The sequence below is a fragment of the Ictalurus furcatus genome, chromosome 23 (genome assembly GCF_023375685.1).
Source record: "Ictalurus furcatus strain D&B chromosome 23, Billie_1.0, whole genome shotgun sequence".
Lineage (NCBI taxonomy): Eukaryota > Metazoa > Chordata > Actinopteri > Siluriformes > Ictaluridae > Ictalurus > Ictalurus furcatus.
In genome coordinates this window covers 2621812-2647454 of record NC_071277.1, presented here as the reverse complement: position 1 = coordinate 2647454, position 25643 = coordinate 2621812, and the positions used below count along the sequence as shown (strand labels likewise).

Here is a 25643-nt window from a genome sequence, read left to right as displayed (position 1 = left end):
TTTAAGGCTCATCTCTGTATTTCTTTGCAAATTCCAATCTGGCCTTTTCGATTCTTACTACTAATGAGTAGTTTGCATCTTGTACTACGGCCTTTATATTGCTCCTCTTGAAGTGTTCTTTGAACGGTGGATTGTGATATGTTCATCCTTGCCCTGTGGACATTGTTGATGTCAGGGGCATTTGTTTTGGGGTTTTTAAATCACAGCACTCACAATTCTGTCATAAGCTGCTGTTGTTTTCCTTGGCCGACCTATTCAATGCCTGGTTGTTAATAAACCAGTGGGTTATTTCGTTTTCAGGACATTCCAAATTATTGTATTGGCTACGCCCAGTGCTTGTGTAATGGCTCTGATCAAGTTTCCATCTTTTCTCAGCTGCAAAATGGCTTGCTTTTCTCCCATAGACAGCTCTGTGGTCTTTGTGTTGGTTTATCCTTTTTATCAACAAACGCAGTCTTCACAGGCAAAACCCAGTGCTCAAACCAAGAGTAGACATTCAGAGCTATTAATTACTTAAACATTCAATCTAACAGGACACACCTGGGCAATTGAGTCGAGAGGCAAATACCAACTAAAATATTACTAATGTGAAATGGGTAAGTGGGTAGAGCTTCCAAACCAGTCAGCTGGTTTGAACATAGTTCAGAACACCTGTCAATCATGCCATTTTCACTAGGGGGAATAAGAAGAGTAGATTTTTAAATGTAACTTATACAACATATATATGGAGCTCCTACACAAAATGTGTGAACATTGGCAGGTCTGATGTTTAATATACACAACAGTCTGGCTTATTTCATGACTATTCTCTGGGGGGGGGAATAAATAAATAAAATAAAAAGGACGACACTTCAGTCACATACAGTATATATTTAATCAGAAGAGAGAATGTGAATTTTGTAAGGGATAAAAAGATCCCTGCAGCATTGAGAGGCATTTTAAAATAGACTATGTGGCAAAAGAAATCACAAAATTTGGATTTAAAAAAAAACAACAACAACAACAATAAAAACCCAGATGGGAACCAATGGTATATTCAGAGTCACAGTTGTTCTACACATCTGGAATAAATCTGTCAATATCTGATTCATTATATGCATATATACTATATTTTATGACCTATAAATTCCAAATCAAAAGATGCCACTGTCAGTCATTAAAATGCATAAAAGGCACAGACCGGTCTGTCTTGTATACAGTATAATTAGATATTTAAATCACACAATATTACCGGCTGATTTTTTTTTGGGACAGCGTTCTCTACAACTGAGATGAAGACAGCATCGAATGCGTCTTTTTTGCACTATTTTTAATTCACAATATGACAACACCCTACTCCAATGTGTTAGGTAGCTGCCGTGATAACAAAATTCATTGGCACATGTCTGGTCTGTTGTCGTTGATGGGATTGCGCAGTTAAATCCTTTGAAATGTTAATATATTTAATATATTATATAATATATATCTCCACTACAGGCAAACGCAATGAGATTCTTCAAACCCAGAGCCTTGTGAATTTCTCTCTTCAGCTCCAGATATCCTGCAGGTATCGTTTCTCCTCTCGCAGTTTCGCTATGGTCTTCATAGACTCCAGTTTATCCACCTGAAGCCCCGCCCCTACGATCTCCATCAGAGTATCGTTCACATCTTTTGCCATGTTCTTAGCATCTCTGTAAAAACAAACAGGCATACATGTCAACATGCATGTCGACATATCAATGGAAAACGATAGCGTTCTGATCCGTTCTACGTATTTTACTGCACTGTACTACATCATGTCTATTTACATGTCTAACATTACACTATGCCGGGTCCCATTATGGATTTCTGATTAATAAACAATAAACTTCAATCTAATTTGAACCTTTTAAATCACGGTTTGCAATTTCACCATAGTACGTTCCTCAGTAAGCATCACTGTGATGTTCCGTGATAGTTCTGACCACAATGTTTTTCAAACTTTCATTAACTTGTTCCTCAAAGGACGCATGCAAGGCTCCTTCAAATCTATCCAAAACATCCATCCTTATGAAACAGACTTCATCTATAAAAAAAAACAAACACTCCCCGATCATGCTGCCTACTTAGGCGCTCTCTATTTTTATCCATTGTTACATATCGTTATTGTTGTTTTTTTTAAATCTATTATTACATTAACAATATTGTGCATGTTGAGTATTGTATTTATATTATTTCCACCATAAAGTACGCTCAATTCTGACTGGTCAGAAGGTGTTGATTAATTTTCTGCCACAGCAGTTCTGACAGCAGTGCCAGCTGCAGGGCAAATCACAGGTTTATATTAATGTGCTCATTCTATACATTGTCGTTTCTATCTTAACAGGTCATACAGAGGGATGTGTATGGCTTACAATCTACATACTCTTAGACTAATAATAAACCACCTACAGGTGCATCTTAAAAAATTAGAATATCACGGGGGGGGGAAAAAATTTGGAATTCAATTCACAAAGTGGAAATTCATTACACACAAAGTGAAATATTTCAAGCCTTTTTTTGTTTGCATCTTCATAATTACGGCTTACGGCTCATGGAGATCAAAAATCCAGTATCTCAAAATATTAGAATAAAGAATTTATAATACAGAAATGTCGACCTTCTGAAAAGTATGTTAATTTATGCGCTGATACTCGGTCGGGGTTTTAATCCTTTTGTACAAATTACTGCATCAGTGCGGCCTTCAGCTCGTCTGTATTGTCGGTTCTGGTGTCTCTTCTAGATTCTCTATGAGGTTCGGGTCAGGCGAGTCGGCTGGACGATCAAGCACAGTAACACCAATACCGACACCAGCAGATGACCTGGCACCTCAAACCATCACTGACTGTGGAAACTTCACACTGGACTTCAAGCAGCTTGGATTCTGTTCCTCTCCGCTCTTCCTCCAGACTCTGGAACCTCGATTTCCAAATGAAATGCAAAATTTACTTCCATCGTCCCCGTGATCGTGGTTGTGTACTGACCCAGACTGAGAGATTAAAGCCTCAGGAAACCTTTGCAGGTGTTTTGAGTTAATTATCTGATTGGAGCTCTTCTCAGGTCGACATTCCTGTATTATAAATTCTTTATTTGAATATCTTGAGATACTGGATTTTTGATTTCCATGAGCCAAATTTTCTCCCAATGGAAAGTATTCAGGAGAGAAGACTTTCCGGTTTCTCATTAACATGACAAACTGTGGTGGGTTTTTTTTTTTTTTTTTTTTGCCTTATTAACATCAAGAGAGAGAAAAAGTGAGGCTGGTGAGGAAATGAATGTCTATAGCTGCTGTAACGTAAGTGAACTTGTTTCATGGACTTTCCACAACTATAAACGAATAAAAAGTATGATGTGTCATTTGTTAATAAAATAAAAACTGCAATCACTGGCAATAAGAGGAATAACAGACTTTGGGACATGCTGTTTATAGTATACAGTAACCTACCCTTATGGTGCAACTTCAGCCCCCAAGTGTTTTATCATTTACATAACACATTCCTATACTAGACAAGATGAAAACTAAAACACGCCTACTATTAATCATGAATTCACGAATCAAAAAGAATTCAAACAGACTCACCCACAGACGTAGAGACAGCCGTTTTCTTTGAGCAGAATGCGGGCGATGTGCTCGGCATGAAGGAGTAGGTTATGCTGGACGTATTTGGGTTTGGCTTCGGAACCACTTCTGTCCAGCTCGGCTCGAGAGAAACACACTTTCAAATGGCTCAGTGTTTTGTTCTCCGCAAACCTTTCCAACTCCTCTCTACAGACAAAGCGTAGAAAGATGTATTCGTATGACGAGAGATCACGATCAATCGTGCAACAGAACTTTTATTATTATTATTATTATTATTATTATTATTAGGAAATATTGCATGAGTAAGAGTGCTGCTATACTGAATATCAGCACAACACGACTGCGCTTTTATACAACAGTCCTATTAATAAGAAATTAATACCGACATGATGTTTTTTGACACGACATGGCAAAATATTTTGGATTTTTGCTCCGACAACAGAAATAGTTTCCAAAGAAGAATTTTATGTAGCAAACACAGACAACTGGAGTGATACAAACAGTTAAATGTACTAGGTCTATTATAGTAAAGATCGGCACGCTTGGAACGCCGCTTGTCCTATCAAATTAGTGGACCAGAGCGAACTGTTGCATAAATTAAAAAAAATGATCGAAGTAGTTGATGAAATATGAACAGTTCTTGGAATGGAACTCAGGCTTTGGAAACCGGCAATACATTCTCACGCTGTGAGGAAGTACACTAAAACTTCTTATATACTTTGAAAGGTTGTAGGAAAGGTCAGGGTCTGGTGTAATTCTCTCTCAAACTTCAATTTTCAATTCAATTCACTACAAGGGTTTGTGTTGAGTATCCTTCAGATGATGCTTCAGATGCACACACACACACACACACACACACACACACACACACACACACACACACACACACACACAATGGATTGAAAAAAGAAGGTCAGGATCCAGGTTATTATCTTTTTACAGTCAGTTGCTCTGCTTTTCTGTCAGCTAGCTGGTGCTCACCAGAACTCTGATCAGTCTTTGTGTTTCGCTGAAAATACTAATGCACATGAGCCACAGGAAAAAAGTTTTCCATAGAGCGCCGTGTTCGAAAATCAGGTGCTCTCCTCTGCCTGCGTACATAATTTTAGTGCCTGCGTACATAATAGGGATGCACCAAAATGAAAATTCTCGGCCGAAGCCGAAACCCGAATATAATGAAAAACTTGGCCGAAGGCCGAAGGCCGAATACCGAACACGTTTTTTCCCATTTATTTTACCATTTTTTTCACCTTCGAATGAATTAAATAGTCAAAATGGGCTTTCTACTATTCTGTCTTGCTTTTCAAAGAAAAAAATCAATTACAAAATCTGCAATTTCAAAATATTTATTTAACACTGAACTTTTTTTTTTCCATTCCAGCAGGAATAGGCTTACAACAAGGCACGATATAACTTTAAATAAATAAATGAGTAAAATAAAAATATTTTGATGTGGTCATCTTTGAGCCCCTTGAATAGCCGATGTTAGGCCTATAACTGACTGCTGAAAGAATGGAACACTCTGTAGCCTACAACAAAAAACTGCATCAAAAAGTGCATTGACAAGAGTGCAGAAAATGGTTGTATTGGGTTCTATAGGGCTGATTATATTGGGGATATATACCACTCGCGTCCCTGTACACCTCGCCGAGTATTAGAGTGGATATAGTATAGTTAGATACGTTGTTAATGTTATGTTCCCTTAAATAAATACGTCTTTACCTGCTTCCGTACTCTACTCCCTTACGTCTCGCGACGTGACAGAATAGTCCGGAACAGAAACAAAACAAACGCACGTGTCCACGGTAAACAGTGTCACGGTTGTCAACATCCGAAGAGCGTGCGCTCGTGCACGTCGCTCGTGCGTGCGCGTGTCCCCTCATCGCTCCGAGCGCGCTGCCGGAAGTGGAGGTCGTGAAATTCGCGCATATCACTCTGGTCGCCAGGCTATTTGGCGCGTCATCAAACACGTCATTGTTCGGTCAAATTTATTCGGCCTTTTCACACCGAAAGTGTTTTTTTTTTTTGCTATTTTCGGACGGATAATTTCGGTTGCCGAACATTCGGTGCATCCCTAATACATAATTCCATGTTACATATAATGTGCAGTAACATGGTTGATAACTGTAAGCAAAAACCCTACTACCTGCCTATATAAAAGCCTGGAACATTCTCCGACACCTCGTCTTTAAGAAATCGCCAATACGTTTCCTGAAAACGAGTCAAAATGGTTTTCATTTACGTTCTAATCTTGCCACGGCTGTCCTCCGACAAAGGTCAAATCGGGAAAGGAACCGGTTCAACGAATGCAGCGATAATTACAGTCAGTATGCCAAAAGATGTCTAAAACCTTACTAGTTGTGTGTAATTTCCTCACACTTTGATCAACTTCTTGTACATGCAATAGCGAAACATAACCCTAATCAATTCAGTTTGCAATCACATACTGGCTTTTTAAAATATCCAAGACGCTCCTGCGTTGTAATTTTCTCCCTTTTCCCTCTTCTGGCATTAACCAGATCGTAAAATGCTGTAATTTTACTTCTAGTAAATTTAGTTCTACATCAAGTTCAAGTTCAATATCAAATATCAAGTACAAAATTTCACCCTGTCGACTATAGACCTTAAACGGAATTTGACGTGCATGTGACCGTAGTCAAATATTGTACATGTTGGATTTTGTGACTGTACATGTATGAGTCTATAATCAGCACACGTCTCATCTATACAAGATAATTCTTAATCATGCTTGCTACAAACCATGGCAGCAAAGCTGCACCTGTCTCAGTGGAAACATGTCATGTGATAGGGGAGAACTAGCCAGTGAGTAGGACCAAATTAGGACAAAACTTGGATTAACTTATTTCTTCACGTTATAAAAACGAAGAAGTATCAGAACACAGGACTGTCTTGAGTTTTTGAGTTTGGTTGTTTTGGGTTTGATATAGTGTATAGTGTATGCGTTAGTATGGTTATATTTTTCATCTGCTCCAGATTCTCAGCTGATCTAAAATGCTAAGTGTTTACAGAGAAAACCCACTCGAGCGATCAGCAACCGTGAAAATCTCCTCTCTTTATACGTATATCGTGAGCCTATAAAAACCCTAGAGAAAGCACACAAGGTCAAGCTGACTCCTTTTACACCGTAGCCATTACGAAATCATTGTGGGTTGCTTTTTTTTGCTTCTGTAAGCTGTAGGGAAAGAATGGAGGTCTGCTTTTAATCCAAGATTAGAGTAGGCATGTGTATATATTCAATTTTCAAATCACAGTAATTTACAGTGGCCATCAGAGGCTGTCTGCTTTTCTTTTCTTTTCTTTTCTTTTCTTTTCTTTAAACAACCAGCACACTGAGTAAAACACATATGTTAATCAGTTCATGTAGATTGTGGTTTTTAAGTAGTTTTTTTTAAGAGTGAGGGCCATATTACATTAAAAATAATACCATTTGAGTGGGAAAAGATGTTTGATCAAAAAAAAAAAAAAAAACCTTGTCCTTTTAGTAGGTCTATTTTTATTATGTTTCTAAGTGCAGAGTAGCGAAAATAATCATGAAACAAAATCGGTTACATAGAACTGTATTACGAAGCACGAGAATGCTGTATCAGCCATATGACGTTCAATCATGATGTCCAATAGAAAATAGCAGTGTACATCCTTATAAATCAATCAACAGCGGTTAAGCACTGCGATGTTGCAACATGAATGATTATTTAAATATCTGAGAAATATTAACCCCTCATTTTGTGCGGAGTTTCTGCTTTCGTGGCGAACACGTTTGCCAGCAACGTGAGAAAAGCTAGCTGAATTCGAAGCTGATAACTTTACAACTCGAAGGGTTCGTTTGTTTAGAATTTAATTTATATACAATTTTCAAAGCGAGAAGACAGGTTAAAATGTAAGGAAAGTTGATAAAAAAGGTTTTTAAAAAGTTTATCTTCGATAAAAATGTAAAAAAAAAAAAAATCTAAAACTAAATCTGGCCTCGCTTCATTAGAAATAAAAGAAATTTTAGAAAGAGCCTGAAGTGGCCTGTTCGTCAACGGGCGTAGACGATACGGTCCCGGAGGTTATCAAAGTAGAAACGATGCTTTCTACGAACAACAGGACAAATCAAAAGGTAAACACATACTCATCCACGAAAGTTTCTCCGAATCAAGCTTACCTGTCTTTCTTTACCGGCTGCTCACGTCACTTTTCTTACCTTCCTCCCTTTTAAAAATTAAAATTGGCAAGTGATTATTGTCTATCATGCGAAAAGCCCTTAATGCATACGAAATGTGTTTGTTTTTGTTTTTTATCATCAAAAGGACAGTAAAAACATACTCGAGGGACAGATTTGGCCTGCAGGCCACTCAGTGAATAGCCCTGATGCAGAGGCTGTTTCGCAGTAGTTTAATGATGTGAGGTACTGCACAGTGGTCGGTCAATTCCTCTGTGTAAAATTTTAGTGTTCTGTTTAAGACGTTACAGCCAGGATAAGAAATATGACATGATAACATTAGACTTTAATCATCCAGGAGATACGTTTCTTGCCAACATGTGCTCTAGAACAGCTACATAAAAAGAAGTAACAGAAGTACCAGTGTGATGATCTGCGATGATCACGCCTATAAACAAGACTCATCGACTCAACGTGGTCAAGTTTTGTTCTGCAGTGTTTCACAGTGCCACAGTCTCAGACCTGTTTTGCACTTGAGGCAGGGAGAATAAATGTATACTTTTCTGTCCAATCGTCGTTAAACATTCTGCTTTTTAAAACATCAATTTTTTTATTTATTTTTTTTTTTTTAAACGAGCCATGCTGTCACTTCAACAATCGGATGAGAAGGGGCAAACGAAATTAAAAATCTTTTTAAAAAATAAATAAATAAAATTTGTGAAAGTTCATCCCTGACTGACGTAAAGTGTCTAACCCTGTAGTTAGTCGCTGGTCCGATGCTAGACGCCATCTAATTAATTTACATAAATGCATGTGATTGGATAAACCGCAGAAGATCTGCTACAGAAGCTATGATGGTTCTAACTACACGCAGTTTTTTTTTTTTTTATACATGTTGAACTGCTCTGTAGTACTGTACTTCAGTACAGTCAGTAAAGAATACTAGAGTATTCATTCAGTTTGGTCCTCTAAAACACTTTTTGCTGGGTTCACATCCGGACTGCGGTCGGCTAGCTGATGGCCCCCTGATATAGAGCACTGGCCTCCCAAGACACGCCTGTCTACCTTGGGAGCCTACTCATGAACAAAATGCATGTGTAGATATGATATTTTATTTGTTGAATATTTGTCAAAAGACTCCAGATGGAAGGGAGATTTCTTACTCAGACTATACACGTTCCTGTTCTCCATTATAACAACACCGTCAGTTTGTATCCTGGTCAGGTGAGAGGAAACCGGACAACTCCACACAGGCAGTAACCCGAGCTCAGGATCAACCTAGGGTCTTCTGAGCTGTGAGTTTGGCTGTTTATAAAATGTTTAAAAAGAAATAGAGACAACGAACATAATCCTCATGAAGTTCATTAATTCAGCACACTGTACCATGGGGAAAACACGAACGGATACAGAGTAATTGTATTCTAGGCAGTACGGTGTATGTGTGGTGCATCACTAATGGGAATTGGACTTGATTAATGCACATTAACTCTGAGAGAAACTCTAAAAGAACTCTCCTTCTTCATCAAGCTGAGCAGAGGGACGGAAAGCAATGACACCGAACCATGACACGCAGGCGTTAGGCATGTGCATATAACTGGTTCTCGAGCATTTTGATACGTTTGATGGACACTATATTGTTAGCGCAGACACTTTAAAGTAGGGTAACTATTACTTTAAAGTAGGCAGTATTTTTGGGCAAGGGTGTGTAGGCATGAGTCCTCTTCAATAGGCAGCATAACTACTTATTTTGGACAAACTTGAAGCAGTACTGCATAGTGCTAGGGCATCTCCTAGTGGAACATACCGTAATGAGGTCGGCATTTTACTGATTATTGCTCGTATATTTGTTCATTAAAGTTCTTGACATAACTTCAGGGGTAATGAGTGCACCTAAAGAAATTTTTGTGAATTCACCAAACAAATGACATAGTCACACAAGGGGTATTTCTGTGCTCTCGTAGATATTCCATAACAATGTTAGGAATATCTCATTGTAAATCGTGCTAATGTAGTTTAGGTTGTTTGACAGAAACTGAGCTCAGCTAGTACTAGTTTATTCATTCACCTTCAGTAACTGTTTTATCCCGGTCACGCTCGGGCTAAATCCCGGAGCTCTTCCCGGAAACAGCCTGGATGGGACGCCAGTCCGTCGCACCACATTCACACACACAAAGGCAATTCAGAGTCACCTACTGGCATGTTTTTTTGGGAGGTGGGAGGAAACTGGAAACCGGAAACATTAAGAAGCTTTGAACCGGAGCTGTGAGGAGACGACGCAACCTGCTGTGCCACCTTGCTGTGTGGAAAGAAGTACTAGTGAAAAGTTCAACTTTCTCCTTCTTGGATTGTTTGTGCAAGCCAGACAGAATGAGTAGTACCTTTTCAGCCTCTGTTTAAATCAGTATCGCATTAAGCGCGTTCATTTTAAATGTAAACGGCTTCCGCTAAAGTCAGGTTATTAATCTCTAGGACGACGTCGCACACGGTTCCACTGAGAGCACGGCGATCAGATAGTAAGCTTCAGCGCTCTACGAGGAGTTGTCGTGCTCATTTGGCAGACGCTTTTATCCACGGTGATTGAAATGTGTCAACATCCAAATCCGAACACAGAACTGAGCTGAGAGAGCTGACATTTAAAAGGACCTTTAAAGAAATTGTGGATTTCCCCAAAGAAGTCATAGATGCCAGGACCTGTCCTTATCCTATTCATGAACTGATGTATAAACCATCCCTAACAAAGGAAGATAGAATCCTTTTAGTGCTCGCTTACCAATTACTAAAAAAAACCCTTTAAGATAGTAGTGCGACAAAGTGTGCTCCCAGTAATCTCCAACAGACTGTAGCTGTTCAAGATGTGCTACAGACATATCTATTAACAGGGCCACTAAAGCCTAATCCTATTGGATTCAGTGGCTGGATTAATAAATAAAAGCGTAATGGTCCCTAAAGGATCGGAGCTTGACCCCATCACTGCTTATACAAGAAGATATGTGATTAGCAATGCATCAGGAAAACAACAGATGATTGGCTGATTGCTGTCAAGCTTTATACTATAAAAATGAATGATCTCTCCATTAGAGTAGCAAGACCCTTCAGTAGTAGTAGAATATCCATTAGTGTTGCTGGTTGTTATAGAAGCAATGAGGTGAGGAAAGAAATCGTGCAATCGATAATTAGCACGCCTCCACATTTCCTGGCACACCTGTTAGTTCTGTGTCCACGTCATATGTTGCCAAATCAAACCCGGCAAACTATCTATCCGCTCACTTTTTGCCGCACGTTCTAGATTGTTGTGCTTTTGAAAGATAAACCCACCGTGGAATTCTGGTTTTCGTAGATAAAAAAAAAATTGTAAACTCGAAACACGTTACATTTTTCTTTACTTCAGAAATCATGAGAGATGCAAACTTCTGATCTTAACTACACGTAGACACATACCCACACTCACACACACTTTATGCACACGTGCAAACACACAAATGAAGTCGTCTCTGTCTTTAGTGTGTGTGTGTGTGTGTGTGTGTGGGGGTGGATGTGTATAAAGCATATAATTTGTCTGTCTGTCTGACCTTATGGTGTCTTGCTTGTGTGTAAATGTGTGTTTATAAAAAGCACACACCTGAAGATGAAGTCTCTGTCTTTATGCCTGCAGCCGAAGAAGAGCCAGGTCTCACCGAAAGCACCGTCCTGATTTCCCTCTCGCTCCTTTTCCCTGTTAAAGCAACATCACATCAGCACTAATAATAATGCTTGCTTTAAAAAAAAAAAAAAAAAAGCATGCACAAGCACAACTCCAGTTTAAAAGGAAACACCTTACGGGGTTTTCACTAACTTCACCATCTGCTGTGCACACAGTCATTAACTTTCTGTGATTCATGGGCGTAGGAACCATTATACATGGGGGGGACATGTCCCCCCGCCCCACACACACACTTTTCAACATCTAAGTTTTGTCAGGAGTAGAAAAGACGGAGGAGGACGAGCTTGTAAGTTGTATGGATAGGCTAGTTCCCGTCACGTTTGGGACGAGGGTGCCACCGCGTGAGGATCGCTATGCGTTGGAGTTCGCCATGTGTGTGTTTTCATTTTCTGTCGCGATTCTGGAAAACGTCAGCATGGTAGGAACATATCAAGAACTGCCACAGTGGGTCACACCGTCATCCAGCGAGACAACTGGACAATGGAGTGTTTTTTCTATAGCGAAATAGCCTCCAACTCATACTCATAGCTTCAACTCACCAACAGAAACAGCAAACCTCACAGGATGGCCCCCACGTCTCAACATGTACCGTGGCTAGCTACATTAACCAGCAGCTGTTCTTAATGATTATAGTAGCTAGTGTATCAAATGAACAATTGTCTGTTTGGAGTAATATTAATGAATAAATTGAACTCATATCTCCATTTTTTTCATAAATCAACGCCATTGGTCACCCTTTACGTCTGCCTGTGTGTTTTACAAATATTTAACCAATGAAAAGTCAACGAAAAGGTTCGAAAGTCACTCCTATAGCCCCTGCTGTGATTAAAACAGAACGTAAGATTAATATTGTAATATTATACTTAATCATGTGCAGATAAATTTTTTATACTACATAGTTTCAGACTTTCCTGGAAGTCTCGCTTTCTTGGACAAAGACAAAAGCCATTTATCCACAACTGGGACTTTTAGAAAAAAAAAAAAAAAAAAACCATACTGCCTCCTAAATAGGACTGACTTCATCTCAGGAGCACGAGCGCTGTCCAAAAGTATTACCTTCCTGCTCAGCCTCCCCCGATGAAACATTCTGGAGTGTTATTGAGCGTGTTAAATACTGTGATACTGAATTAAATTGTAATATAATAAGCATCCCATACTGCCTTTCACTTAATGTCTTCCCTGCGTACTCCATCCGCCATACGGTGTTTCATTTCGCTCCTGTCGCTCTACAGTTTAAGGGCATTTAACCGCTGAACAGATCTGGGAATGAAGTAATACCAGAAGGCATCTTCAAGAATGATTCCTCCAGAAGGTCTGGCTCCCTTCCCAGAATGCCTTTCACAGAGGTGGCACAAAAGCAGCAGGCACTATCTGCTCGCACACCTGCTCATACCTGATTGCTTTGAGTAGATAAGAGTACCAGTGTTGGGTCAGGCCATCCAAACACAACACACAGCACACGACACACCACCATGCAATGATTCGGTGGTATTAGAGACTGATGTTAATGATTTTCTGTTAAATATGTGTGTCAAGTTGTGCACTGTACGCGATATAATGTGTATTTGACTGTCTAGTTCCTGGACGTTTGGGGCAGCAATGTCAGAAATCGAGGTATTAGGTAGAAATAACACATCATCATTTGCCGGACCATGCTATTATGCCACGCAATTTAAACTGCAATATAAGACCGCCTTATATTATGTTCTTAATGTTGCCTGGAACATTATTTCCTAGTTAAGGGGAAATATACAAGAAAACCTTTTTCACTGACCAAGCAGATAACGATCCCTTAGATGAGCTATACTGCTTCAGGAGTTCAGCAAGGTAATATAAGACAGCCTTATATTAGTCGTCTTAGAAGGCAGGGGAAGACAGTGTAGCTCGAATTCCCCGTCACAGACTAATTTTGGGGACCGGTGACCACCCGCTCTATCCCCAGCCGATATGTTGGCAAGAATTCACCGCGCATCATTGCGACGACCGTTCGTGTAATGTGAGCAGCTCTGGGATGCAATTTTCTGTCTGTGAGCTATTGCGAATGCTTTGATATTTACAAGCATGTTTGAAATTCTTGGTGATGAATTTTGTAGTGTGAGGACCTGTACGACAAGCAGCAAGAACGACAAATGAGCAACAGCCAATGATGTGTAATGGCATGCCATGGCACGTAGAAGAAAACAAGGATATTGTTTCTGTAAGAAATTATTTAGCACGTCATATCCAAATGGTTGTTAGGAACTGAAAAATAAAACCAAACACAATAAAAGTCCTGGTGACACCGCATAAAAACAGTTGTTTCTTTGCACCAGACATCCGTTTCTCTTCGCAGAACGGACCGTTCTGGGTAGAACAGATTAACGTGATACGGTAACTAGAGCTCACACGTCAGTCATACTGAAACGCCACATTGATTACGCTACGCTTCTGTCCACAATGTTTTTCAGCCTTTCATAGGACTCTTGTCTTGAGGAGAGAATTATGAGACTGTCTCCTTCAAACTTGACCAAAATAAGGATGACCTTCAGTCGCCTTCCAAATAGCGACACAATATGAACGTGTCCACGAAGAAATTACAGATAGATTGTGTAATTGATTAGCAGGCAATGTCTGCTGCATGCCTCACAGCAATACTAATGCAGGTTGAATTTAACACATTGTTATGATCCGAGCGTCAGCTGCATGCACAGACGGCTCAGTCTAATTACAATTAGAAAAGTAATGAACCAAATCAGAACAGGGCTGACTGATATGGGGGGGGGGATGGGGGGGTTGGTTCCTCAAGTAAAAGCAATCTGTGCTGCTTCATTTCATATGCAGCCTTTAGTGACCCATTACATCCAGGTCTAACTACCAGGGGATTGCAGAGAAGAGCTGGCAAACTTACAGTAGTGGCCAAAAGTCTGGGTCTACTACCATTACTATTATTTCATCAACGAACACAAATAAGATTCCGTTATTGTTCACTATAATAAGTATAAAACGGTGTGCCCTTAGTTGATGACAGCAGGGATGACCACGCACAACAAAACGGACAAGAGTACTGATTTGTTCGTTCATCTTCAATAATCGCTTTATCTGGTCAGGGTTTCGGCGGATTCGGAGCCTACCCTGGGAACACGAGGCGAGAATACACCTCAGATGGGACAGCTACAGGGCACCATGCACACATACATTCACAGTCACTCACACCTAGAGGCAACTTAGTCAACAGCATAGTCAATCCACCTACTTAAATGCTTTTGGGATGTAGGAGGAAACCGGACAACCTAAAGGAAACCCATATGGACATGCAGAGAGCATGTGAAACTCTAACATGTTAGTTCATTTTTGCCTCAATACTCCAGTGCAAAATAAAGAAGAGACCAAACACGTATTGGTTTTCTGATTGACGGCATTTGGAAGAAAAAAAAAAAACGCAAACCACAACCACACAGCTACTAGTCCAGGCTCTCGTGATCTCAAAACTGGACAAAAAAGCACTACTTCCGGGCGTCCCAGCCAGCTCCATCCGAGGATTCAGGATGCAGCAGCACGCCTTGTTTTCAACCGGCCCAAAAGGACCCCCGTCAGACCCCTCTTCGTCTACCTCCACTGGCTTCCTGTCCCGCTTCAAATTCAAGACCTTGATAACCACTTACAAGACCTTGTCTGGAACAGCAACCCCCCCAACCTCAACACACTCCTTGAGGTTTCCCGCAACCTGCGATCAGTAAACAACCAACACCTTGTAATGCCTACTCAGCGAGGCATGAGGTCTCTTTCCAGAACCTTCAAACTGACTATCCCTCAGTGGTGGAATGAACCTCCAACCTCAATCCGGACAGCAGAATCAGTCACGATCTTCAAAAAATGACTAAAGTCCCAACTCTTCCATGAACACTTACTTAAATAACCCCTAACGTGTCCCCACTCAAAAAAAAAAATTCTGCACTTACACCAAACTACCATCCAAAATTTAAGCAATGCCAATTGTTTTGTTCTTAACACGGCATCACTAATCTGGGGCTCCTGATTCATCATGTCTTTCTACAGAAAATTAAATCGAGGAAATTAGGCATGACATAAGATTTCTTGCTGGAGAAGGGATAATATTCGCATCTGATCAGGAATCAGCCTTCAATAACCCAGCTGTTATGCGGATTTACACTGCCCACTGGGATCCATACCAATATGAAAAACCTGAATTCTGTTTTAACTAAAAAAAAATAATGCAGACCGGACCAGCTTCAACACTTGAATACAAATCACGTGTTCTGCAACAGGAGATGGATGCCGTGCACTTCTTAGCAAGAAAATCAGACAAACGATACCACTGGAGGTCACAAACAGGATGAGAGCCATCACACACATGCATTACCTTTTCCTGAGCATCATGATATGTTATCATTCTCCCACTTTACCTCTGTAGAGGGGTTATGTGCCCTGCATGCTAACACTCTTCTAGCACCTAGGAGATAGGAGCACTTGTGGAAGTAGATATTCCAACCTTATTTTTTTATTTATTTATTTTTTTTTACAAGCATAGGCTGATGAACACAGCTATAATGGCTGATCACGTGACTCGTCTGACTTGAAAGCAAACGCAGGTTCACCCTAATCACTCCGTGTTGTTTCCTACACCGAAACACCAGCATTATGTAGCACAGAATGAGTCGTTTTCAGTAACTGATCTCATTTAATACATGCTTGTTTCAGCATCCTGTCACAAAATTCTAAGGACGTGTCCTAAACCAAACCCTATTCACTATCACAGCTATATCCCAAATTACACACCATACTTCTTAGAAATGCTAAATGAATACCATCACAAGCGACTGACCATCATGCAGAGAACAGGGCGGTCATTTCCGAAATGGATTTGGATCACTACATGATTTGTTAATCATTTAATCACAAACACTATGGATGGATTCCAAATCGCTCCCTGTTCACTATCAGGGGTGGACAAATTCATTAGCTAGCCCACCAGGCAAGTAAAAGCTCCAGTGTGCTGCCGAGTCCCATGATCTGGCTGTCCAGAAATCTAATTAACAAGACACCGCGGACACTTTGGACATGCCGATCAACCTACCGTGCATGTCTTTGGACTGGGGGAGGAAATCGGGAGTGCCCAGAGGAAACTCCCACAGCATGGGGAGAATGTGCAAACTCCGCACACGCAGGGCGGTGGCGGGACTCGAACCCCCGACCCTGGCGATGTGAGGTGAACGTGCTAACCTCTAAGCCACCGTGCGCCCCAGTAGCTAACATTATGTGATAATGTATGGCCACCTAGAAAGTCAGTTAAGCACTTCTGTACAAATTAAGGGAAATTTATATGTATATAAATTCCTGGTGAGGCAATGACTGTGTAATTACAGTCCTTATCTGCTCCTGTTAAAGTATTTGATTTAGCACATTGTGTTTGCAAGCTCAACAAAAAGTCACCAAATTCTTGGCAAACATCTCAGCTGCGGTGTTCTCCCCTCACATTACATGAAAAAATGATGACATAATTAATAAACTAATAGTATGGACATGAGTTCTGCTTCACCCAGGCTAGAGATCTGTCCACCCCTGACTATGTAGGCCATATAAACACCATCACAAAAGTCTCCCCATCATCAGTCCACTGTGGACGTGTCCCAAACTACACACCCTATTTACTATGTAGGTCACAAAAAACACCATCGCAAGTGTCTTCCCATCGTCAGTCTACAATACATGTGTCCCAAACTATGCACCCTATTTATTATAAAAGGCAATATACTGTAAACACCAATACAGCTTCTTCACATCACCAGTGTGGATGCATCCTAAACGACACATTCTGTTTACTATAAGGATCACAAACCCCACCACAATCATCTTTCCATAATCAGTCCTCTGTGGACATGTTCCAAACAACACAGACTAATCAATATTCTCAAAACATTTTAAATACCTAATAGACATCACTCCACTGCAGGAGTGTTCCAATCCAGGCACATTAACTGTTTAGGCAGTCTGAATCTTCCAATGTCACCGTTCTAGGTAGATAGTGTGGACACTACATGCTGTGTTGCATTAGGGCTTTCATGAGTAATTGTATATTTAGGTCAGCTCTTTGCTTTTGTTTCTTGGTTTTAGCTTCTCGCTGATGAGCTGCATAGATTTTGGTGTTTGTTGACCTTTTTACTTTCTTTCTTAGCTCTCTCTCGTCCTGAGCTGCACAATGCGTCTCCAATGCCATGCTTCCAGCCATCGATTCATGGCAGGGAAGATCGAAGTGTCCCATGCTGTTTTGCTGCTAAAGAGGGAGCTTTGGGCTTCCTTTTGCCCTTCTGACTAAATAGCATCTTTTATAGACAACAAGCCTCAAAAGGTGGCTGCGTTTGGGACAAACCTGAAGCTAATAACCTTTAAACAAAGGCAGAATTCACAGCTTGGAGAGACAATTCAGTGGCACATGAGGATGGCTGTACAGCAGGTGTCTGGCTAAATCGTCTTTCCTGGTTCCTGGGTACGGATGATGTTTGTAAATGAGATCTCTAGCACAGTGAGATGGAACTTGAAGTGGTGCTCAGTTGGCTACAACTGGGACAATGACTTGGCGTCGTATTGCAGTGTCATAGCTGTGGAATCAATTTGAAAAACTGTATATGAATTCTACACAGCTCAACTGTGAAGAGATGAACTGTACTGGAAAGATGAACACTGTTCGTCTCTGATGCTGCCTCAATCGGTGTTTTGATGATGATGATGGAGAGTGCTGTCGAATACGCTGCTTCAAAATCTCCCATAAATGTTCAACTTGGTTGAGGTTGAGGTTCAACGTGATGAATGGGAAGACCAGAGAATAGGATTTACATCAATTTCATCCTCGTCAAATTATTCATTGAGCCCTCTTGACCTGTGGATGTGAGGAAGCTGAAGCTTGGACGTCATTGGACCTTCCAACAGGACAATGATCACAACCATACCATAAATTCCACCAAGGCTTGGTTGCAGAAGAAGTCCTGGAAGATTATACAGGGCCATCACAGTCACCCGACATGATCCCCATCGAAAATCTCAGGTGGGATTTGAAGAAGGCGTTTGCAGCACGCGAACGCAAGAATATTACTGAACTGGAGGCCATTGCTCAAGACGAATGGGCTAAGATTCCTCAGGAACGCCGCCGGAAGCTGGTGTCTGGCTATGCATCTTGTTTGTAGCAGATCGTAACAGCAAAAGCGTGCTCTACTAAGTAATCAAGATGCTTGCCATGAAGGGGGTGAATAATTTTGAAACTGGAGAAGTCATTATAAGTTGCATTTTTCAGTTGAATTTGAAGCATTCCTTGTGTTGAACCATTTCAATTGTTTTTGTTTGATTTGATCACTGCAAACAGCTGAAAGTCTGTCAATTTTGACAACAAACCTGATGTGCAATGGGGGTTGAATCATTTTGATTGGAACTGTATTACAAATCCTTAACTACTTTTCTTTTTCCGTAAACTCCAGCACGCTACTTCACCGACTCTCACCTCCATATCTCTGTGCTTGTAGTGCAGCTATCTGGCGAGTAGCTTTAACAGAAAGTGTGAAAATGCATCATTCCAGCTGGTTAACCTCGTTTCTCATTATAGAAGCTGGTATCCAATAAAATGCGACTAAACAAAGAAAACTTATTATAATCATTACAATAACTACACAAATACACTTTGATAGTTTATGTTAGCCTTTCTTTTCCTACATAGATATAAAAAAAAAAAAAATTATATAAAAAATGTCTAATTGGTGTTAGTTGATAGAGTATGTTAAATAAGTTGTTTTGTTTTTTTTTTTATTATTAGATTACGGCCCTTGGCGTCTCACAAAAATGCTGTGGCCCAGGCAGAAATTGAGTCTGACACCCGTGCTCTAAGGGAACAAGCAGACCCAACCAATGCCAAAATGCATGACAGACGCACTAGGGTTTTTTCTTCCTTCAATTTGTCACCCTGTCATCATGCATACACAGATATAATGTAATTCGGTCTTACAGACACGCTACATTCTCATATGTGCGATTTTGTCTTGCATTTGTGCTTACTACATTAGTGCGAGTAGGGGGAAAAAGGCGATAAAAAGGAATGTTTGTAGTTTGTTAAATAATAATCTGCCTTGTTTAAATGATAAAAAAAACATCAGTCAGTCTAAGAAATGTATCTGCAGATACCGAAGAACTACTGCGCGTTCTCAAAGAAGATTTCCTTAGAACGCTGCACCCAATTCTACCTTTATTAGGAAATGTATTAGAATAAGAACCACAAAGAGAAATTATGATTTGATTAAAATTTCGCTTTACAGTGTGAATGTAGTAATATAGCAATTTTGGTGAGACTCTTTAATATCATTGTACGGATTTCGTTTTGTTAAGGCGTCATCAATTTAGAAAATGTGTTTAAGCCTTTTGCATACAACAGCGTATAGTGACGGTCTAAAGTTTTAGCGCACCTAGAGTTTATGTCTTATTCAAGTTTAATCACTATTATTACCTTAAACCGAAATGATACAAACGTGATACAGAATAGCAATTACTTAAGGAAAGCTAAATCTCTGTGGAACTTATTAACCGAATGCTGTCAGATCCTAATGGGACACGAAATGAGTGCTTCATGAAAGGCCCTTGCACTTGGAGAGCGAAGCCGTTAATCCGACAGATAAGCGACTTTTAGACTGTGCTAGTATTAACTGTGAAACAAAGATACGCTGTGCTAGACGTATTAGTTAGAGTGATCATAATTTTGGACCGTTCTGATTACATTAGGTCTAAATTGTTAAACACCACGATTAACACTTTTAATTTCACTAAACATTAATAATAAACATTTCTGAATTCACTTCTAACTACTCCCTGGTGAGAGTTCCAGATTGTAGAGTATTTAAAAATGAGGTAGTGCTTTCCCTCCGGTCACGCACATGGATTATTATTGAGGTTTATCTATGTTTTAGTAGCTGCTAGGGGTTGCACAACTACTGCACAAAAAAAAAAAAGCATCAGACTATTCCATAGTTAAAGTTAAAGCAAAAACGTGATTTAGGACACCACTGCAGACCGATGCCGATGAACACGTAACAGCGATACGTTCATCAAATTCAATTAACAGTCACACAGCTTATACGACGTTACACTATGAACCAAACTTGTTTTTTTAAAAACCGTGAAATAAATACGCGAAATAATTTATCTGTGCATCATACTACACGATTAACACCACGGCTCTTGTTAAATAAGCGCGTATTTAGATGATGTAGCAGCTGAGGTTAAATCACTGACTCTGAAAGTGAGAGTGTGCTGCATGGAAGCTCATATCCATCAACAAAGTACTCCTTATAGCTCAATGACCTGCGTTCCTTGGATTGACGATGCTATATCTACAGCAGCAAGAGAGGTTTAATAACGTAGTACGTTAAACTGCCCTGTTCGAATCCAGCTTCAATAGCATCTGAAAATGAGTCTGGATAATAGGCCTCTAGGAGTTGGCGTGCGCTGCTGATCTGACTCGAAACTAACTGTGTGGGAGTGGACAGTGAAGTACATCCAGCGGCACAGAACGCGCTCTTTCACACAGAACCGGTCATGACAGAAATCATCATGCCTCAGTGCAAGGATTTTATTTCAGTTGTTTTATTTAGCTTTAAATGACTACTGAAATAACCTATGGGAGTGATAACTAGAAATAACCGGTCGACATCTCCATAGCAGTGACTAATGTACTGGTCAACAAGTCGACCAGGCTATACAACTTCTAGTAGCTGTGCTCTTTTACTATGAAATATCGGAATTTTTCTTTCTTTTTTTTTTTTAAATAAATAAATGAATAAAAAGTTTGATAGATTACATTTTGAAAGTTTAAGTTCTGAGGTCTGAGCCAGTCAAAAAAAAAAAAAAAAAGATTTATTGCACAAACACTGGATTAAAAACACCTCTGTGTGCGTTCCTCGTATTATCAACGTTACGTTCTAATGTTAATTACGGAATTGTAAATATTAACAGTGTTACAGTACTGCTTTTCTGAACTGAAATTTTAAGGTTGTCCGGCACTTACTGTTTCCAGTGTATTTATGGATATACGTTATTACTACTACTACTATTATTATTAAACAATAACAACAACAACAACAACAACAACAATAATATTAATATGCATCACAAGAACTGTGACCAAATACACTGCTACATGTCAGAAGCCATCATAGCCTTCGTGCTTTATGTTGTGTGTGTGTTCCAGATACATCACCGTTCCCGATTCACTAGCTGTTTGTTATTTTCCTCAGAGGCGATATCAACACCTGTCAATCATACACACCTTTTCACATTATCTCTCTCTTACTCATGCTCACATACACACAAAAAAACAACACAAAGTGCTTATTTTTAACCCACAAAGGCGCTGACAGTTTTCTGACAGGTAGCACGGTGTGTGTGTGTGTGCGTGTGTGTGTGTGTGTGTGCGTGTGTGTGGTTAGGGATTTGCTATGTTGAGCAGCAGTACGTTACATTTGTTTTCATCCAGATGACATGGGCAGCTCAGCTTATATAAAATCATACAATCAGTTCTGAAGCATGGGACATAAAATCGTCCTTCCCGAGGATACGCGGCCATTATGAGCACAATTTCCCTTTCAGACTCCAGTCTCTAAGGTCACTTTTACCGAGCTTGCTTGCTGCAACATGCAGCAGACTTTTCTTTTTTTTTTTTTTTTACATTGGCTACTATTAAGTGATAAACAATCCAGTAACAATCTGACAGATAGTTTAATCCTACCTTTAGAAATCCACGATTTTATTGTGGAATTCAAAACAATAACCAAGTCTGCTAGCAAGCCAATGTTCGTCTGATTCTTTTATTAGGTAGCTAAAACTACCATTTTACTCGAAGGGATATGCCATGGCTTATAGTCGTATGATACACCTCTTTATTAACAAGTTTGATAACAACAATTATGTTTCTTTCAGAGGACACTGGCTAGATTAGTCCCATTTGGAAGGACAGCCTTCTGAAAGTTTCAGCTTTGATCTATTTCTCAGCAAAGACATTCCTACATTCCACAAGTTCACCAGATAAACGTTCCAGAAAACTTTGATAATCACGGCAGACAGAACCGTCACACCGACCGAGCAATGATATTTTGGGATTATAACGTAAATAATTGTGTCCATCACAATTACGAAGATAATTTAATACATTTAATTACCAGCACGCATCCACTCTGGCCCTTCTTTGTCCCGTTTTACTCTTTTCTTTCTGCCGCTGTAGAGACAGACGTGTCTGAATAACACGAGGAAATGTTCCAAGAAGGCATTTACCAAAGTGCAAACTCGCTCTGCTGATGCTTGGATTAATATTTGCCAATCTACTTCCACCAGTGAACATTTAGAAATGATGTTTTCCCTCATGTCACAGGAGGGACACAGAGGCTCATGAATATAAATTTATTCATTTCTCTTCAGTAACCGCTCTATCCTGTGGACCCCGAGCCTATCCTGAGGATCCCTGGGCAGGAGGAGAGAATACACCCTAGATAGATGAATTCAGAGGGCACTACACACACACACACACACACACACACACACGCACAGAGTATCTTGCAAGCAGTAAAATCAATTTGAGATTACTAATGAATGATGAGGAAAGGATAGTGCTTCCAGGGTGTCAGTTATAATCAGAAAATTCAAAACACCTACACAACTGTCAGTTATTCTAGATTCATGTGTCGAGTGGCTTATCTGATAATCTGCTCATTTGCATATTTGTTATGATTTTATCGTAGCCATGGTCATGATAGTTAGCGTTTGTTAGAACACACAAGATAATACAAGACTGTAACACCATATAAAACCATTCAGTGGAACTGTCCTTGCAAATGTTCATTGCCTGAGTTCCTACAATGGGAAAGGAGTTCCCATTTCAGAAAGCTGTACCTTTGCTGAAGGAAGCCTATGAAGGGTGCAACACCTGACCCTGGTCCTACCATCACCATAGGAACTGTGGGGTCAGAGGGCAAGCGGAAGGTGTTGTTGAGACGAGGACTAATGTGGACCTGAGAGGAGAAAACATATTAATGACTGCGAGTTTTGCTTCATTTCAAATGAGTGCAAACTGCAACACAAGACGTAACTCAATTATAATCAACTTCGACATTTCTCCACTAGCTACGTGGGCCGGACTGGTTTTTCTTCAAAAGCTTATTCCTAAGGTATTCTGCACTAACAGTGGATTAATACAATATACAGCCACAATCGTATAGTGCGATGAACTACAGGGTGGTGTGACGCAGCCAGCATGAAGCCGAGTTACCGGGACCACCATAACGATTATTTTCCTAAAAAAAAAAAAAAAAAAAAAGCAGGTCCCGAAGTAGTCCACTTACATCATACGAATTAGTCAACGTTCATTTTCAAAAAGTAAAGAACGATACCGCTTACTTTTTTATCCTTTAATTGTTACATTTAATGTTCTTATTCCTTTATCATCTCTCTTTTTTTTTATTTGAATGAATAAGACAAAAAAAAAAAAAAAAAAAAAAAATGCAGTTTGCCATGTTCCAAGAACCTGGAACGTGCCAAACCCTCTGTCCCAACGACTCCCATGTTTGAAGATTTACCTCTGACTGTTATTAAAGATTCCTTCTAAAAACACACAATGTTTTTTTTTAAAATCAGTTTATATCAACCTTCCCCCATACAAGTCCCTGTGTATTATTCGCTACTATAGAACGTTGCATTAATATATTTGGTACATCAGGTAACAAAGAGTGGCGAGCTAGCCAAGTTAGGTAGATGACTGTGGTGATGTCGGATGATCAGGTTTACTATTGGCTGATCGGATTTTAACGGTGGATCCAGGGACACCTGTCGCTCAATGAAATCTGTACATGCACAGCGTCATGTAAATACCGTGACGTCCTGAAATCCTTCATTTCGGACTATACAATTATTATACTTTGAATATAGCGCATCACCCCACTGGAATTTTGCTCAGCCATTCAAGGGTTCATGGCAGCCTCATGAACTATGGAGGTGTGCACTAACCTTGGGTAAGGCTGCATAATCTACACTCTCTCGTGAAGGCTGTTTTGTCCCACAGGGCTCGATGATGGTAGACACACGATCCGCTAGCCATCCTGTACACAATCCCGTCCTCTCTGGATGCTCGGCACATGCTGGAAACCTCACGACGCTGAACACGATATGGACCTTTCCAGGGTGGCGCAGACTCGAGCTGCACAATAACACACAAGATTATAAGCCATTAGACCTCTCTTACTTTGTACATCATTATCTTCCAGTCTACTTGTGTGGAACCCTGCTGACCAGACATTAATATTTCAGTGACCTAATGTTGCTGCTGGACAGGAAAAAAACCCATAACAGCATCATTACACTCCATCATAAGCATTAGTGTAGACGTGGAGCTCCTCGGAAAAGAAATGAGCACATAAGGCACTTTGGAATGCAGCATCCTGACCCTCTGTTGATAAGAACGGATGGGTTCAGTGCCGGAGTGCAGCCCAAAGAATATTGTTTCTTTAACAATGATTCGCAGAGTCTTAAAGACTAACGTCAAAACATTTAATATGTGCCTATATGAAAAGAAGGTTTCGGCCATAAATTAAATGTGTGCAACATTCTTCTTGCTCTAAACGTATTCAAATCAGCCTTAAACTGCATTGTCGATCTCAAATTTTTGCTTATTAATTTCTGCCACTATATGATGCTGTTCTTATCTATAAAAATAGATATAAATACATCACAGATCTACAAACATCTTAAAATTGGAAAATGGAAACTTTCTCAGGGCAAGACGCTGAACCCCAAGTTGCTCCCGATGGCAAGTTAGCACCTTGCATGGCAGCTCTGCTACCACTGGTGTGTGAGTGTGTGTGTGTGAATGGGTGAATGAGACACAGTGCAAAGCGCTTTGGATAAAAGCGCTATATAAGTGCATGCCATTTTCCCATTTACAAACTGTGACTTAAACACCCGTGCTAATTACCCAAAACGTGAAACAGGTGAAACCAGTCATGTGACATAGCAATGGCTGCTGGGATCGTAGTCTCGAGTTCAATCCTGCATATCCATGACAGTTATAAAACTGTCTGAAACCTTGCAAGCCATGTGTCATTTCCTCACACAATAAAAAGCTCAGTTTGTAATCAGCTACAGGCTGTCAAAATGTCCACGATACTCCTGCACCGGAGTCAAAATCAACT

The 25643-nt window shown here is 40.1% G+C and overlaps 1 protein-coding gene across 1 annotated transcript in view; it reads right to left on the bottom strand.

Annotated features, from left to right (window-relative positions):
- Window positions 1–855: 855 nt before the first annotated feature.
- The window catches only part of mtrr (5-methyltetrahydrofolate-homocysteine methyltransferase reductase), a 38068-nt gene continuing 13280 nt past the window's right edge, over window positions 856–25643 (bottom strand). Inside the window, exons 11-15 of the mRNA XM_053612133.1 lie at window positions 24463–24652; window positions 23353–23471; window positions 11359–11451; window positions 3578–3763; window positions 856–1670 (exon numbers count right to left, since the gene is read on the bottom strand). Of these exons, the coding sequence (XP_053468108.1) occupies window positions 1526–1670; window positions 3578–3763; window positions 11359–11451; window positions 23353–23471; window positions 24463–24652 (733 nt within the window). The 3' untranslated portion in view covers window positions 856–1525. The remainder of the gene's footprint in view (window positions 1671–3577; window positions 3764–11358; window positions 11452–23352; window positions 23472–24462; window positions 24653–25643) is intronic.